At 43.2% G+C, this 18,175-nt stretch overlaps 1 protein-coding gene and 1 long non-coding RNA gene across 3 annotated transcripts; one reads left to right on the top strand and one right to left on the bottom strand.

Annotated features, from left to right (window-relative positions):
- Positions 1-999: 999 nt before the first annotated feature.
- LOC121766914 lies at positions 1,000-13,522 on the bottom strand. The gene is made up of 2 exons (XM_042163143.1): positions 13,145-13,522; positions 1,000-1,167 (listed from the first exon to the last, which is right to left on the bottom strand). The coding sequence occupies exons 1-2, from the start codon at positions 13,352-13,354 to the stop codon at positions 1,000-1,002; spliced, it is 378 nt and encodes a 125-aa protein (XP_042019077.1). The 5' UTR covers positions 13,355-13,522.
- Positions 13,523-15,256: 1,734 nt separating this feature from the next.
- LOC121768057 lies at positions 15,257-17,274 on the top strand. Of its 2 annotated transcripts, XR_006043276.1 has the most exons (3): positions 15,257-15,567; positions 16,439-16,503; positions 17,010-17,274. It is a non-coding gene; the product is annotated as an uncharacterized LOC121768057 (long non-coding RNA). The 2 variants fall into 2 exon arrangements; XR_006043275.1 differs by lacking the exon at positions 15,257-15,567 and having other exon boundaries at positions 16,279-16,503.
- Positions 17,275-18,175: the final 901 nt, after the last annotated feature.

Here is an 18,175-nt window from a genome sequence, read left to right as displayed (position 1 = left end):
GCTTTATTCTTCAACGTTTATTTTAAATCAATATGTTTCCGGTGTTATAAGGATGTTTCTATAAGTATGTCATGCCGTGTTTATGTTTTGAAACTGCCTATCTGTTTGTCTACTAGAATAAAATTCTACTAGACTTTGATGGTTAACGAATTCGGGTCTAACTAGGGTCTACGCCCTACTTAGACTAGTGCACTGATGGGGATCGTGAACCGTCCCCTAGGTCGGCCGGTCCAGTGATCGAGATTGTGGCCACAGTCTCGTTTCACATGATGGTTCAGATATGGTACATGACGGAGGATGATGTTAGTCCGCGCGGACACTGTTTTATGGAAATAAATTTTTTTTTGTGCTTCTCGGTTCTTTTCCAAGTAAAACCCGGGATTCACACGATGATGGTTTGACATATCTTAATGATGAATGTTTTTGGGCGTGAGTTCACTGGGTGCATCAAGTACTCAGCCCCTGCATATGTCTTCCCTATGTGCAGGTTGAGCGAGGTCGGGAGGCGGAGGATGTTGAGCGATGATCCAAGAACGTATTAGGTCACTGTTCCGGTTACTATTATGTCTCCATACATAGTAGTAGCTAAACTCTCAAAATTGCTTCCGCTACTCAATGGTTTCAGAATTTCTGTTATTTCCTTTGAACTGTTGAACTCTGTTATTTCCTTTATTGTCGAACTCTGTTACCTTTCATTTTGTAAACTTCGGGATTGAAATGTTAGTTAACTTAAATGGCATGTCGCCTTTGACTGTTAAGTTGTATTGCCTTGATTTGATTGTTTCCCCTTCTTCCCCGCTCCTTAATTCCCCCACTGGTCACGATTCCCCGTGCTTCCTATCCTTAGGAAGTGCGGTCGTGACAGTATGTTAGCCGTTTTCCAATGAGCATCCGTGTCCAGAATTGTTATGTAGACAGCCATAAGAAAATAATGTTTACCTGCAGCAATAAGAACAGCAATGATACAAGAAATTGTTGCCGTAGAGATGACAAATATGGCTACGGATAATGCCCCAATATAAATGGCTGCAACACAGGCAAAGCAGAGCCAAAAATCCTCCTGCTGCTGCTAAAGACATCACAAGAGAAATGACTACAGCATTGACTGTTGCTGCAACACATGAAGACTAATAGTCCAGCCAATGCGAGGAAAACGATTGTCCCTACCTGCAACAATAATCAGCATCATGAGAAAATCATAAGAAAAAAGCCAACCAAGAGAATAAACTTGCATTTTCATCGCTAACATATTACACCAAACTATAGAGCCTTCTCTAGACCCAATTTTTAGATAAGGGTACAATTAATCATTTATTTGTCAGGCTTGGTGAAGATGAGTTGCTTGATCATGTTTTGAACCATTTTCTATCCAGATTCTATCAACAAAATCAGAAACTGTGGAAGACAGAACACATAAAAACGAGGCAACAAAGATCCCAGGTGATTATCCAAATATAAAAAATAAGTTAAAAGTGCAGTGATAATCCAACACTACGAAATGCATTTATTGACAATTAAGCACCAGAAGAAAACAGAATGTTTTAGTTCATCCCCAAAAATGTATTGGCGAGCGATCAGTTCTGAGTGATTTCACGGGAAAAGAAACTGTAAGCATCGTATATAAAGGCAAAAAGAGCTCACTACTTTTATTTCTCTCTGTTGACTATTTCTGCTGTCTCAATTAAGTGTGCACAAAAAACACTCATGATACATCAGGTGGAAGTGATTGGCTCAAAACTTTTGGGATGCGTAGGTATCTTTAACAAAATAACAAACACTAACAATGTATTTGAAGTTTGAACCACACCTTATCATTCTTTAATCATTCCTAAAACGTAAACCTTTAAAATCCAATCAATTAATATGTAAAATTGAGAAGCAGCAGCTAGGCCCTCTCATCTTCCATAAGTCAGATTTGAGTATACAGAGCTGCCTACTGAAGTATGAGAGAAACATGTAATCTAGGCTGATGGGGTACGAACTAAACAACTAAACCCTAATGGCGAGCCCAATAGCAGTGACGGCCCATTAGCCCAAAACCCAAGAAAGAGTATCAGTTCGGCACGACCAAAGAGTTCAGTTCGGTTCGGCACAACCAAAGAGTTCGGTCGCAGCCTACAGCTCGGTAAAAGCCAACCAATCAAGCTCTACTCTCAGATCGGCAAAAGAACCAATCAAGCTCTACTCTCAGATCGGCAAAAGCTGATCGGCAAAGTTCAGCAGTTCGGTCTCAGTATTCGACCGAACAAGGAGATAGTGGACCCATGCAGGACCTCCACGACCTCCACTACACCCACGATCTATCTAGTGGTATGAAGCAGTTGTCAACCTGCAAGCCACGATCTGGGTTCAAATGTATAAATAGAACTTAGATCAGATAGACAAGGGTTAAGCTCTCTAGATATCGAATCTCATATAGCAAGTCAGTATTGTAAGCTGTAATCCAGATCAAGCAATACAAATTTGCCCTCCTTTCTTCCCGTGGACGTAGATTTACCTCAGTAAATCGAACCACGTAACTTTCTGTGTCGTGATCTATATTTGTTACCTGCATTTATTACCATCAAAAATTCGCCAATCATCACTGGCGCCGTCTGTGGGAACCAGAGAACCAAATCTGTGATAAAAGCGAGTTTTTGATCCTCTTCCACCAAAAAAATGCATACCAGATCACATAATACCCGTGCTTCCGTCCGCGATAACCATGAGGAAGCTAGTCCAGCCCGTCGGTCTGGAAAACAGCCTCGTGAGAAATCTGTCTCCAGTCCTCACGGTGAAGGAACAAGCCACTCCAGAAGTCGTCGCACCGAGTCTTCCCAGCAGCCCGATTTGAACGAGGCTGTCAAGTTGTTTTTGGCCGAGAAGCAGGATGAATTCTTAACATTCCTGCAAACAGGCCAAAAGCCGGAGACGAAAACGGCGGATTCTCCCTCTCCATCCAGACATGAAAGTCACTACCGCAGTAGTGTCGCATCTCCCCGGAGAAAGAATCCTCACCACCGACATGTTCCTCTTCCTCCTCGTTACCGGAATCACAGGAGAACTCCATCTCCACCATACCGAAGAGATGTCGGGTTCGCCATGTATGGAGCGCTGAAGACTCCATTCTCGGATGATATCACCCGAACTCCGTTGCCGCAGAATTACCGAACTCCGTCAATGACTTATGACGGGTTAGTGGATCCTCATGATTTCTTGGGACGCTATCAGTATAATATGGCGAACCAAGGTCTCAATGAAGTTCACATGTGTAAGCTGTTTCCCGAGCTGCTCATCGGGAACGCAAGGAGGTGGTTTGATAGCCTCCCTCAAGGCAGCATTAGATCTTACAGAGATCTAATGGATGCTTTTCATAGGAGATTCTTCCAGAAAGCGGAAGCCCGAATCACTTCGGCTCAGCTGCTTTCTATTCGTCAAGGTCGCGATGAAAAAATTAGCGACTTCATGACGAGGTTCCACAAGGAATGCCTACAAGTAGATGATCTCAATGATCTACTTGTCATTTCGGCATTCCAAAATGGAATACTGCCAGGAGCTCTCTACAGGAAGCTCGTTGAATGCAGTCCGCAAACAGCTCAAGAGATGTGGGACATTGCGGACCAGTTTTCTCGTGCCGATGAGGCAGACCGTCGAAAACGGTCTTTAGACAGCTCATCTAGAGGAGACAAAAAGAAGCCCGATCATAGCGATCAGAGGCTTCCTCGCCGAACTCCTTTTGAAAGAATTCAAAGGGCACCGGTACAAGGCAGATTGGGACCACGTCTCGATCTTGAGAAACCGCCCGCTCAGTTCGTACCATTGAACAAGTCGAGAGCGGAAATTTTCGAACTGCATTCCGATATGTTCGAAAAGCCAAAGCGGATGACGAAATCGGCCGCGCGCCGAAGTCAGGATAATTATTGCTCCTTCCATCAAGACCACGGTCACGATACCGAGGAGTGCCGACATTTGGCTGCAGGTATTGATGTTCTTGTGAAAGCAGGGACGTTAAAAAAATACCAAAGCAAGCAGCCGAAAAAGAACAAGAAGCAGAGAGGTGCGAACTGCGCTCCTCAGGATCCGAAAAGGCAACAGGATCCCGAAGACGATGACGAGCCGCAATATGATGGAGTAATCCAGACTATTGACGCTCTCCCAGCCGGGAAGACTAAATCGTCCCTGAAGTCAGAGCGCAGAGGCTTCAATCGAGAGGAGCCAACGCATAAAAGGCTGAAGCAGGACGAAGTGATTACATTTTCAGATGCCGATCCCGTCCCGGCCATCTCTCCTCATCAAGACGCCATTGTCATTCAAGCCGGAGTGGCAAACAAACTGATCCACAGAGTGTTCGTGGATACAGGAGCGTCAGTTAGCATTCTTTTTAAAGAATGTTTCGATAAACTGGAAGTGGATCCAGCTCGGCTCAGTCCGGCTCCGCTTCCTCTGAAAAGTTTCGCCCAGGAGGACACCCGCCCTGAAGGTATTATCAGCCTTCCGATTACGGTGGGAAGAGCGCCTACAAGCTCCAGTACGATGATCGAGTTCTTTGTGGTAAAAGCTCGGTCCCCGTACAACATTATACTGGGAAGAGACTGGCTCAACACAGTTCGGGCCATTTGCTCTACTTATCACCTCACCATCAAGATCCCCACTAAAGGAGGGATAGCGGTCATCCGAGGTGATCAAAAGAGAGCAAAAGAGTGTTTGCAGATTGCGCTTAAAAGTGCCGAGCAATCAGATCGGCACCATCAAGCATAGCAATCACAGCAGCCGGAGTCAGAGGCAGGCGAAATGACCGAAGTCACACCGGAGCCGAACTCGATGGAAGTTCGGTTATATGAAGATGATCCATCCAGAACGGTGAAGATCGGTTTCGCGGGAACACCTCTACTCCGGGAAAAGACCATCCAGCTCCTCAAAGAGTACAAAGACGTCTTTGCGTGGTCGCCGTTGGACATGACCGGAGTGCCCCCCGAGGTAATTACACATCGGTTAAATATTGATCCTTCAGTCCGGCCTATAAAACAGAAGCAAAGACTCTTTGCGGCAGAAAGAAGTCAAGTCATCCATGACGAAGTCCGCCAATTACTGAAAGAGGATGTGTTATTTGAAGTGAAATATCCTTCTTGGGTGGCCAACCCTGTGATGATCAAGAAAAAAGAGGGAGGATGGCGGATGTGCATAGATTTTACCGATCTAAACAAGCACTGTCCTAAAGATTGCTATCCCCTTCCGAACATAGATAAAAAAGTAGAAGCTTTGATAGGCTTCGAAATTTTTTGTTTTCTTGATTTATACAAAGGATATCACCAAGTTTTAATGGATGAGAGTGATGCTTCAAAAACGGCTTTCATTACTGACTTCGGCATTTTTGCTTACAAAAAGATGCCATTCGGTTTAAAGAATGCCGGAGCCACATATCAAAGGATGGTTGACAAGCTATTTCGGCACCTAATCGGAAAAGAGGTTGAAGTGTATGTTGACGACATAGTCGTTAAAAGCAGAAGCACTTCGGAGTACGAAGACAATCTCAAGTCCACTCTCGACGTGCTCCGAAAAGCCAACCTCAAACTCAATCCCCAAAAATGTACCTTTTTGGTAGATTCGGGAAAGTTTCTAGGTTGTTGGGTTTCAAAGGAAGGACTCAAGGCAAATCCGCTAAAAGTTCTAGTTGTTCAGAACATGGCAACGCCGAAGTCCATACATGATGTGCAAAGGCTAACTGGATGTCTAGCCGCACTGAATAGATTCCTTTCCCAAGCAGCCGAAAAGCAAATGCCGTTCTTCAATGTGTTGAAGAAGGCACCAAAGTTTGAGTGGGGGAGTCGAGCAGAAAAAGGCTTTTGACGAGCTCAAAAGTTATTTAGCCGAGCTTCCTATTCTCTCTGCTCCAACAGATGCCGAAGTGATATTCTTATACTTAGCGGCATCAGATCAAACCATTAGCGCGGTGCTTGTACGAGAAGAAGGCCTAAAGCAGCTTCACATCTACTTTACAAGCCGAGCATTAAGAGGTCCAGAAACAAGGTATCAACCTCTGGAAAAAATTGCTCTGGCATTAGTAAATGCAGCAAGGAGACTGCGGCCATATTTCTATGCTCACAAGGTATGCGTCTTAACCGATCTTCCACTTCGGCAAGTTTTGACTAAGCCTGAAGCATCAGGCAGAATTGCCAAGTGGGCCATAGAGCTGGGAGAACACTCAATAGAATATCTACCTCGGAAAGCCATCAAGGGACAAGCCTTGGCAGATTTTCTTGCAGAGGCAAAGTTCGATCAAGCAATCCCTGTTATTGCCGAACAGAAAAATCCTGCCAATGACGAACTAACACAGCCCCAGGAATCCGAAGTAGAGCCGCCGGACTGCTGGAGTGGATTCGTAGATGGAGCTTCGAATAAGACGGGAAGTGGAGCTGGTATTCTACTTATCGCTCCCGACGGACACGAGGTAACTTATTCACTTCGGTTCTTATTCCCAACTACTAATAACGAAGCCGAATACGAAGCCCTCCTTGCCGGACTTCAATTAGCGCAAAGTCTATTTGTCAAATCTCTCAAAATCCATTGTGATTCACAAGTCATAGTGAATCACATGCTGGGTACAAGTGAAGCCCGAGATGAGAGGATGAAAAAATACTTGGACAAAGCGCAAAGCATTAGCCGAAGTTTCTCTTATTTTCGGATAATCCGCATTCCCAGAGCGGAAAACAGCCGAGCAGATACTTTAAGTAAGTTGGCCTCATATCCGAGCTCAAAGGTGGAGGAATTACTACACCGAAGCATTGATGAAGCTGAGGTACATTCAGTAACCAGCTCGCCGAACTGGATGACGCCGATCTTACAGTATCTAGATCAAGGACAACTGCCCGAGGAAAAGAGAGAAGCTCGGAAAATCACATGCCGAGCACTTCGGTATGAACTTCATGAAGGAGTCCTATACAGAAAGTCCTACCTTCAACCGTTATTGCGATGTGTAGGACCAGAAGAGACGGACTACATCCTTAGAGAAGTTCATGAAGGATCTTGCGGTAGCCACATCGGAGCTAGAGCTTTAGCTAAAAAAGTTCTGAGATGGGGATATTATTGGCCAACTTTGGTACAAGAAGCAGTGCAGCTCGTCAAGACATGTACGAGTGCCAAATCCATGCAAATATCCCAAGGATGCCGCAGACCGATCTATGTGCTATGCAAAGCCCTTGGCCTTTTATGCAATGGGGCATAGACATAGTAGGACCACTACCACAAGCTCCTCGGCAAATGAAATTCCTTATCGTTGCCGTGGATTACTTCACGAAGTGGGTGGAGGCTGAACCATTAGCTACGATAACGAGCTCGAAGGCATTGAATTTTGTCTGGAAGAACATAGTTTGCCGATTTGGCATACCCCATATCCTCATTTCGGATAATGGGACTCAGTTCACCGACAAGACATTCAAGAATTGGTGCCAAGAGCTGAATATTCAACAGCGGTTCACTTCGGTCTCTCACCCACAAGCAAACGGACAAACGGAAGTAACAAACCGTATTCTGGTGAAAGGTTTAAAAGCTCGGTTAGAACAAGCCAAAGGACAATGGGTAGAAAATCTTCCTCAAGTCCTATGGTCTTACCGAACTACACCAAAAACCTCAAACGGTGAAACTCCGTACAGTCTGGTGTACGGCACTGAAGCCGTGATTCCGGTTGAGATCGGCATACCCAGTCCCCGAACTCTTAATTTCTCAGCAGAACTGAATGAGGACGGACTGAGAGCCGAACTAGATCTTGCCGAAGAAAAAAGAGAATTGGCCTGCATAAAAGCAGCCAAGTACAAGGAGCAAGTAGCCCGGTATTATAACCAAAGGGTGAAAAAGCTGCAATTTCAAGTGGGAGATCTCGTCTTGAGAAACAATGAAGTAAGCCGAGCAGAAAAGCTGGGCAAACTCGAACCCACATGGGAAGGTCCATATCGGGTGTCAGAAGTCCTCGGCAAAGGGTCTTATAAATTGACTCACATGTCAGGAGAACAAGTACCCCGAACATGGCACATTTCCAACCTCAAGAAGTTCCATTTGTAAGAGACAGTCCGGTCAGTCAGTCTTGTGTCTAGTTCGGTCCTAGGGGTATGTGCTTTCTTTGTTTTTTACTTGTTTTTCATGCTTGTCGTTTTATAAAAGTTTAAAACCTTTTTCGTCTTTTTTATTTGTCTTTATGTGCGTTGTCTCTCTATGTGCGTGTCGTCTCTTACAAATGTTACTGAGGTATCTTGTTCTTTAAAGGCTGATCCCCTTTTTAGAACATGTATTAAAGACAATTGTGAGTCCAAGCTTCTCAGGAAGATACAAGACTCCACAATTCAGCTTAAGAAACAAGCAGTTCGTCTGAAACGAACTGCAAAAAGGGAAAGTCCGATCCGAGCGATAAAACTCGCCAAATTAGGACAAAGGGAAAGTCCGATCCGAGCGATAAAACTCGCCAAATTAGGACACAAACCAAGTCCGGTCAAAGAAGATTTTACTTCATAAGACCACTTCGGTTAACAAAGGGAAAGTCCGATCCAAGCGATAAAACTCGCCAAATTAGGACACAAACCAAGTCCGGTCAAAGAAGATTTTACTTCATAAGACCACTTCGGTTAACAAAGGGAAAGTCCGATCCAAGCGATAAAACTCGCCAAATTAGGACACAAACCAAGTCCGGTCAAAGAAGATTTTACTTCATAAGACCACTTCGGTTAACAAAGGGAAAGTCCGATCCAAGCGATAAAACTCGCCAAATTAGGACACAAACCAAGTCCGGTCAAAGAAGTTTATTTCATAAGACCGAGGACTAAGTCCGGTCAAGGAAGTTTACTTCATAAGACCAAGGACGAGTCCGGTCAAAGAAGTTCACTTCATAAGACCAAAGACGAGTCCGGTCAAAGAAGTTTACTTCATAAGACCGAGGACGAGTCCGGTCAAAGAAGTTTACTTCATAAGACCGAGGACGAGTACAATAAATGAAATAAAAAATCGCTGAACTGTAAGTACGCAGTGATAGAAGCGAAATAAAATCGCTGAACTGTAAGTACGCAGTGATAGAAGCGAAATGAAAAAAATTTCATTTATTAAGTCTTGTTCGGCATACAACTCCGCTGCCCTACGAGAAGGCGTTACGCTATTACAAAGGACTATTCTACTGTCCACGGTTGCTAAAGTTGAGCCACCTATTCAAAAAATCCTCGTGAAGCCGAGTTCGGGCGTTCCGGGCAGCTGAAGAATAAGCAGGTCGACGAGATGCTCTGATCGACCTACCGCCTCTTCCCTGAGTCCGGGAAGTTCTGGCACCTCGGCGGCGAAGAGTCTCTTCACGAAGCATTTGTTGATCTTGCTCACTCATAATCACAGCTCCTCTACGAACTTCAGTCCGTCCTTGTCTTGACGTTTCCGGTTGCTCCTGAGTCCGTTCTCGTCTTGACGTTTCCGGTTGCTCCTGAGTTCGTTGCTGATTTGGAGTAGGATTTTGAGCAAGTGGATCAGAGGTTTGAGCTGGAGTGTGAGCATCTGTTGGCGGGAAATGCCTAAGGAATCTCTCGATTGAAGGACGCCGGGAAAGAATGATGTCGTACCGAGAAGCCCAGCGCCGCAATGATTTCACAACTTGTTGGCAAGCCGAGCTCTCCAGCGCATTGTTCCTCCGGAGTACATGAAGCTCCTCCCACAGTTCATCAACTTGATTCTGAACTTCAGATATGCTCATTCCCCCGCGTCCGCAGATGAAATCCTCATATGCAGTCCTCTCAGCGACGACAATATCCAGCTCGGCCTCCAGATCCTTCCTTATGGACTCTAAGTCCTTATTGTCGGACTCCAGCTCCACTGAACGAGCCAAGAGTTCGTCATACTTCATCTGGTCCTCTATGGCTTTTTTCTCAGCTTCGTTTAAAGCCGAAGAGTATAGCCGCTTCCAGTGAGGTACCTCCAGCTCCTTAGAGTTAAAGAATACAAAGCAGCTAGGTCAGTTCGGCATTTCAGCTTACCGAGCAGGCAGTAAACCACAACATGAGTAAAAGAGATCAAGAAAAGCCATACGAAGACACGAGTGTAGAAAGAAAATTTTTTCATTCATAAGAAAAAAATTTTTTTACACAAGGAGGGCTTCAAGGCCATTTTACAAGAAGGAAGAAAGAAACTAAACTAAGAGAAGGGAGATGAAATCATACTCCGCCAGTTTCATCTCCGGCTCCCCTCCGGGTTTCAGCTTCTCCCTCCTTGTCCACCTCGGCTTCAGCCTCAGCCTCCCTACTCCCCCCAGCCTGCTCGGTGCCCCCATAGCCGATCTGCTGCACCTCCTGCTCGGCCTGCCCGTCGCCGGTCTGCCGATCCGGCTGCTCGGTCTCCTTGCCGGCCTCGTTTTCCTGCTCACCCTCTCCTTGGAAAATTGGAGCGGGTGAAACAGGTCCTAAGGAGGCAAAGATGGCCTCCATGTTCTCGTCCCGGTCAGCTCGGCAATTACGGACTCGGTCAGCAGAAAGCAGGACCGAGGAAGACGCGAGCTCGTCAAGGAGCGGCAGACTCTGGAGACGAGCTGCAATTTCTCGGCCATACAGCGGCAGGACGACTTCGGGTCCCTGCTCAGCATTATCGGTCATCAGTTTCAGCAGATCACCGACAAAGGCCGAAAATTGATTGCTCAAAAAGAGTTTTCTCCGCGAAAGCACGGAGAGCCTCCCCTTGGGCAACCACGGCAGCAGCCTCCCTCTGTTTCGACTGCTCTCTCTGGATAATGAGCTCGTTTTTTGCCCGCTGTGCCTCATCCTGAGCCGAGATCCTAGCAGCCCTTGCCTTCTCAAAGTCTGCCCTAGCCTGTTCGGCCTGGTGACGAGCAGCAGTCAACTTCCTCTGCATCTCAGCATAGTCGCTGGACGCTTTAGAGAGTTCAACTGCGACGAGCTTGCTGAGCATATCGTTCCTCTGAAAATGGAAAAAGGAAAAAGTCAACCGAGGGGCCACAAAAAATACAGGAAAAAAGCAAGGCCAGAAAATCAAGAAGAGAATTCACCTCGGCGAAGTCCGTGGGCCATAAAAAGGGCTCACAGATATGTTCCGAAGGAGGCGCCAAGACCACGTCTTTCTCTGGCGCTCTTGGGGGCTTCTGAAGCTTCGCCTTCCCCTTTGTCGAAGTCGACTCCGGCTTCTTTGGATCCAAAGAGGTCTTTTGCCTCTTCGGATTCTTCTCGGCATCAGACGCCGAGCTGGTGGTTTTCGGCCTCTCCGGTTCCTTAGATTCGGAGGATTTGCGACCGAGCTTGTTTAGCAAGTTCACTGCCAAAAAGCAAGAAAACAAGGTTAGTTTTCGTCGTCAAGGCAGTAATGCATAAAAAAGAAATCCTCACCCTCAGTCTCGTCGTCCGAAGACGAGGAGTCGAACACGAAGTCGCCCTTGACGAGCTCAGACTCCAAGTACTGCTTCCTAATCATGGGAATCTTATTGAGCTCGGCCTCGAGCTCGTCCAACGGTTCTACCCGAGGATGAGGAATAACGGACTTCGGCCCTCTCCAGGAAAAGTCCGAAGCCGAAGTCCTATTATAAAAAAAGAAACGATTTTGCCATTTCGGCCATTTGGTTTTACAAAAGGCTCTAAAGGGCTGTAAAGGGATTAAGTAAAACCAAGATCCCTTCCTCTTAAATTGGAAGAAATTAAGGATTGCCCTCAGAGACAGATCCTTATCTAGCCTACGCAGTTCGGCAGCAAAGGCCGATAAGTGCCTCCAAGAATTCGGAGTCACCTGACCTAAAGGGAGTTGGAAAAAATCAAGAAGCTCTACAAAAGGTGGGGGAAGAGGGAAACGAAGCCCGCATTCTAAGCAGGCTTCGTAAACGGTGGCATAACCCTCCGGCGGCGAGTTAGCCCTATGATCGTCGTCGGGAATCACCACCTTCCCCCCGGGAAGAAGATATTTTCCGTGTAGGGATATCACAGTGTCCTTACTCAAGATGCTGTGAAAGTATTCTACGGTCTTCTCCCCGGACTCTTTCCGGCTAGAAGATCCCTTACCCCCTTTCCTACCGCTACCTGACTCAGAAGAAGAAGAAGAAGACATGATTCTTACTCTTTGAAAGTCTGAAGAAGTTCTGAAGAAATTCTTGAAGGAGCGGAAGGAAATTTTGCGCAAAAGAGAGAGAATGCAGAAGAAACAATAGCAAAAGTGTTCCAATGATGGAAAATGGTAATATTTATCAGATTCACAGAGGCATTTCAAATCCGTAGCGCCGTTTCAAATCCCCCTTTTTCTGGATTCAACGGCCGGATTTGCTATCGCATTTAATGCAGACACGCGCATGGCACGTCCCCTGACGTCAGCCTCCCCCTTACACTCATCCAAAATGCCGAAGTGATTCACTTCGCTTTTCGGGGGGTAGTGATGGGGTACGAACTAAACAACTAAACCCTAATGGCGAGCCCAATAGCAGTGACGGCCCATTAGCCCAAAACCCAAGAAAGAGTATCAGTTCGGCACGACCAAAGAGTTCAGTTCGGTTCGGCATAACCAAAGAGTTCGGTCGCAGCCTACAGCTCGGTAAAAGCCAACCAATCAAGCTCTACTCTCAGATCGGCAAAAGAACCAATCAAGCTCTACTCTCAGATCGGCAAAAGCTGATCGGCAAAGTTCAGCAGTTCGGTCTCAGTATTCGACCGAACAAGGAGATAGTGGACCCATGCAGGACCTCCACGACCTCCACTACACCCACGATCTATCTAGTGGTATGAAGCAGTTGTCAACCTGCAAGCCACGATCTGGGTTCAAATGTATAAATAGAACTTAGATCAGATAGACAAGGGTTAAGCTCTCTAGATATCGAATCTCATATAGCAAGTCAGTATTGTAAGCTGTAATCCAGATCAAGCAATACAAATTTGCCCTCCTTTCTTCCCGTGGACGTAGATTTACCTCAGTAAATCGAACCACGTAACTTTCTGTGTCGTGATCTATATTTGTTACCTGCATTTATTACCATCAAAAATTCGCCAATTCATCATAGGCAAATCCTAATGTTAATGGTTTCAAATGGCATTTAATACAGAAACAACAAAGCTTATAGAATCGGAACAAACCGACAATTAATTATCCTCAAATATATAATTGATGTGCAACAGATCCAAAACGTATCGCAGAGAAGAGAATTAAGAGTGTAAAATAGACTGACGGAAACAACGAACAAGGCGCGGAGAGGGGTGCCGCGGCGGGTCCATTGCAGAAGTAGGGCATCGCGGAGAAGGGGGATATTATCGGAGAGGGCGGTTTTGAGCCTCTGCGGAAGAGGAGCGGAGGAAGTAGGGGAAGGGGAGAAAATGGCAGCGATTAGGAGGGTCGATGACCACTCCGTTGGCTGTTTGGGAGCAGCATCGTCCGACATTGTTTGATGATGTGGATAATGGTGAATGATTGGAGGGTCGATTAGGCGAATACTAACATTGATTTGACTGAGATACAGATACAGATACAGATACAGAGATAGAGGGAGAAGTGAAGTAGAGTCGAACAAGGAGGGAGATGAAGACGTGGTTTGGACGCGTGGACAGAGGTTCTGCCATGTCGGCTCACAAATTACATTCGCTATATTACATTTATCATTTCATAGAAATAGTTAATACTGCTAGTATTCATTTTATCATCATAATATTTTTTACTCTATCCGTTCCAAACACGTTTTTCATTTTAATTTATCCCAACTAAAATGGCATATTTCTTTTTTTCCCTATTTAAATTTTCATCTTTCTTTCTCTCTATTTTAATACTTACACCCACTTTTTCTTTCTTCAATTAAATACATTAACCAATAACTCCTAAAATCTCTTACCGGCTAAGAAATGTGTCATCTTAGCCGGGACCGAGGGAGTATTTATTATGTATCATTTACTATTCAAAAATTTTTTATATGACTATTACTTAATCAATTACACCTTAAAATTCATGTTAATAGTAAATAGTCGGGAAGTATAAGACAAATAGACAACAATGTTTTTAAACTTTTTGTAAGTTTCGATACCTATATTTCTATTTAAATTATCTCAAAATTTGTTGCATAGGTGTCCTAAGTTTACTGGAGTATTAATTATTGCAAATATTGAAGGGCGAGAAATTTGGGTTAAATAAAAACAGTGAATATTATTGCAAAATTTTGAAAATTGGATTACCCTAAAATGATGGTAATATAAACAAAATTTATACAGTTATTTAATTTGAAATCGGTTATCTTCAGTTATGCGATAAGCAGTTAGATGATTGAGTATCAATTTTGTGATGAGTCGGTGCAAATAGTGTTCAAATATGAGTGTCATATATTCATTCCTCTTATCTCTCTCTGTCTCTCCTTGCTTCTTCATTCTTTAATTCATAACAAAATATGGTTGCTGCTGCTGTAAGTGCTGCAGTCTCTCTTCCTACCTCCAACTCTGCTTCTCTCTCTTCTGCTAGAACCTCCATTATTTCCCCAGAAAGGATCAATTTTAACAAGGTCAGACACATCATCAAATGCATTTCCAATATCACAAATTTCTACCTCTACTTTTCGATTCATTAAAAGCCAAGATTACCATATATTTTGGTAGATTCAATGTAACGCCCCACTTTTCGAACCCTAATTTTTGAACCCTAAGGTGATTTGTATTTATTGCTTTGATTGCTGCAATTAAATGACAATTTGCTATGTGATTGAAGTGGTGACCTAATTTTGATTTGACCGAGTCATTTACGTTGTTATGACGTGGCTGAAATTAATTGATGTGGAATGAAATATATTGCGGTGAATTATATTATCTTTGGGGAGTGAGATTTAAATAGAATCATAAATAATTACCTTGCCCCTTTCATTGTGGAAATTTCGACCACTATTATTTTAAGGAGAGCAATTCTATTTTCTTGGATTTAATTATTTGTTTGGGATAATTATCCAATTAAATCCAAAGCCAATTATTCTTTATTTCTCTCTTGAGAAAAATCGGCCCCCATTATTATTCCTAAGGGGATTTCGAAATCTCCTAGCTTGTGGGAGAAGAAATTATTCATTATTTATTTTGATCCCTTAATTATTTCTTTCCAAGTCTAATTGGAATATCCTAGCAAATCTTGCATTATCTTATTTTATTCAAGATTTGGAAATTATTCCTTGTGGAAGGAATATTTCACACGCCTATTTCCATTTAATATGGGAGGATTTTTATTAATTTTCTTGCTCCGTATTATTTTATTCTGCTCCGTAAAAATACCAAATAAAATCATAGGCTAATTAATTAGCCATGATTTTTGAAAATCTCACCTTAATTCCTCCCTCAAATTCACGCCACTTCCTCCCCTAATCTCTATCAAATATTCATGCCATTAATCTCCCAAATCTTCAATTAATGGTAAATTATTCTATTCCTTAATCCTATAAATAAAGGAACAACTCCTAACCCTAAACCCCACCTCAAATCACACGCCTCCCACCACAAATCACACGCCCCTCCCACTTTTCATCTCCTCTCCCACTTGTTCATCCACTCAACTCAAAATCCTTTCGATTCGCCAAGAGTTTGTCGAAGAACCAAGAGTTTTAATCGTCTCTACCGATTGTTTTGTTCAAGAAAGGTACAATCAAGCCTCTATTCTTCATCCTCTCCATCCCAACTCTTCTTTTGTTCTCTCATGCATGTAGAGAGTGTAGGGAATGCAGATCTAAGGGTTTAATCGGTGGGAATGTGTAATCGTATGTGTGAATGCATTTTGATTTCAATTGGTTGATGATTTAATGAATCCTCGGTGAATGATATGTGATTTCATGAAAATATGTGTCTAAGGACCCTTTTGAGCATGCTTGTATGTTAAAACCATGAAAAGGTTGATTTTGAATAAGTAGGGGTAAACCCTAATTCGAATTCCTAAAAACATGAGAAACTGTGATTTCCGAACAGTAAGTTCCGACTCATCTTTGACCAACCAAATGAACTCCGATTTGATTGATTCTTTTTCCTGAGTAAACTTCATGATGGCCTCTGTGTTGTGTGTGAATTTCAACTCAGTTGGATAAAAGATGGACTTTTGGTGAATTTTTAAAGTTGACTGCGCAATTCTGCCAGAAACATGTTTTCTCGACCAGTGGGTTACGTCTTTGATTTGACCGACTTAAAAGGGGTATTTTGACATGAAATTTAAACTGAAAGTTATTTGATGAGTCTACTGCCTTTTCGTAAAGTTTTAGCCCCAACGGAAGTCGGATGATTTTTAAATGATTTTTATAAAATGGTTGCGCAGTGCTGCAAGATTTCTACCTTTGCAAAATAACTATATTTTTATGTTTTGAATGGCATACATGAATTATACATGTGACGAGATGATGTGATATGCAAAGATGTTATGCTATGATGTGATTTCCATATGTTGATGGGAAAACGGGAAAAGTTAGGGACATGCATAATATTAAGTCCATGTTGGTGACTAATTGGGAATACCTTATCTAAAGGTGAAAATTCGTGCGCTAAACGTGATATCAAAGGGAAAGCGATACTTGAAATCTAAACGGTCGAGGTGGGCTTCTTTTCTACCCTACATTATTTATGGGTTTTATTTTACTAAACTCTTTTAAGTATGACTGTGGAGCTATAAGGGTGGTTTTAAGCGATTATCATGCCGTGATTTGTTTTAACGTGCCTATCTGATGTGGCTGTGGCCACTGTTATATAAATCGAATTCGGGTCCTCGTAGGGCCGCAAACCCTACGTGGATTAGTGTACACCTATGGTAGATCGTGTGCTAGCATACGGGCTGGCCGGTCTAGTGGCTTGGTTTGTGGCCACATTCCAAGTCATGTATTGGCAGATATGGTTGATGACGATGGGGAAAAATGACTGCGCAGTCGCTATTTTGAACAATGGAAAATATTTTGAGTGCCTCGGGCCTTTCTAAAGCTCAAACCACGATGGTTACTTACGTATGGCATGATAATATATATTTCTTAATTAAAATATTTTCGGCATGAGCCACTGAGTATTTTCAAAAGTACTCAGCCCTGCATATGTTTTCTCTATGTGCAGGTTGAGCAGCGACGAGCGGTTGGTGGTGTTGAGCAGGAATTAATAACAAACTATGGTTGTTCTTAAACTCCGAATGTCGTTGTGTCTTCACACATGACGTCACTCTTCTCTTGGATGCTTCCGCTGTGATGTTTTATTTTCTCTACTTATATTTATTTTTCCTGAAACTTTTTGATGAAATGTTGAAAACTCGTTATCTTTTGAATAATGTCAAACCTTTGGTCTTTCATTTATTAAACATAACTACCTTTAGTCTTTTTAATTATTGAACTGTAATTTTGGTCAAACTTTTATTGAAACCCTAGTCTTCTATGCCCGTTCATTAAGCCCCTTTAAGTCACGATCGCCCGCTTTTATTAACCCTAGGGGGCGGACGTGACAGTTTGGTATCAGAGCCTCAGTTCTTTCCGCTCTGGACCCAAGAGTCTTGTTTGAGTCAAAAGCTATGCATGTGTAATTTAGCTAAATGATAAACATCGGAAGCTCAACACCACAACTCGTCCCTGCCCAACCACAAAGAATGAGGTAACAAGTATTTCGATGGATTTTGATACGAACTATGAAATGTTGGAAATATCGATGGGAATATTACTCGTGTGTGAATAAAAGTACTTCGATGGGAATCAAAGATAATATTAAGTCTTTGAAAATGTTGCTTGGAAGTATGGGATGATGAAAATACATGGATATGAAATTTGCTTAATACGACTATGCCAAAAATGATGAATATTATTGTGCACACCCCGATAAGGAAAATCGGCGAATATGTGATTGGACTTCTATGAGTTTGGATAGATGAATTCTAAATGATTGAAAATTACATGTATTGTGAAAACTTGATTATACTATGGCGTTGAGTGTGCTGGATATTGAAGCATGATTGTGAACTTATATTGGTTGATGTTGAGAATTGCTGTTACGTCCACGAAACTGCAAGATTTACTTGAAGAAAATACATGTTGCTTCCATGAACGATAAAATTTTATGCCTAGGCGGTTAAAATTTCATTACTATGAAACTGTGAAATGCAAACCATGATACGCGTGTAGTTGCGAGTTGTGATTAAAATTTCATTACTATGAAACTGTGAAATGCAAAGCATGATACGCATGTAGTTGCGAGTTGTGATTGTGATACAGATGAGCATGAACAGCATGATTTATGAA

This window comes from Salvia splendens, chromosome 15 (genome assembly GCF_004379255.2).
Source record: "Salvia splendens isolate huo1 chromosome 15, SspV2, whole genome shotgun sequence".
NCBI classification, from domain to species: domain Eukaryota; kingdom Viridiplantae; phylum Streptophyta; class Magnoliopsida; order Lamiales; family Lamiaceae; genus Salvia; species Salvia splendens.
This window is presented reverse-complemented; position numbering and strand designations above follow the sequence as displayed.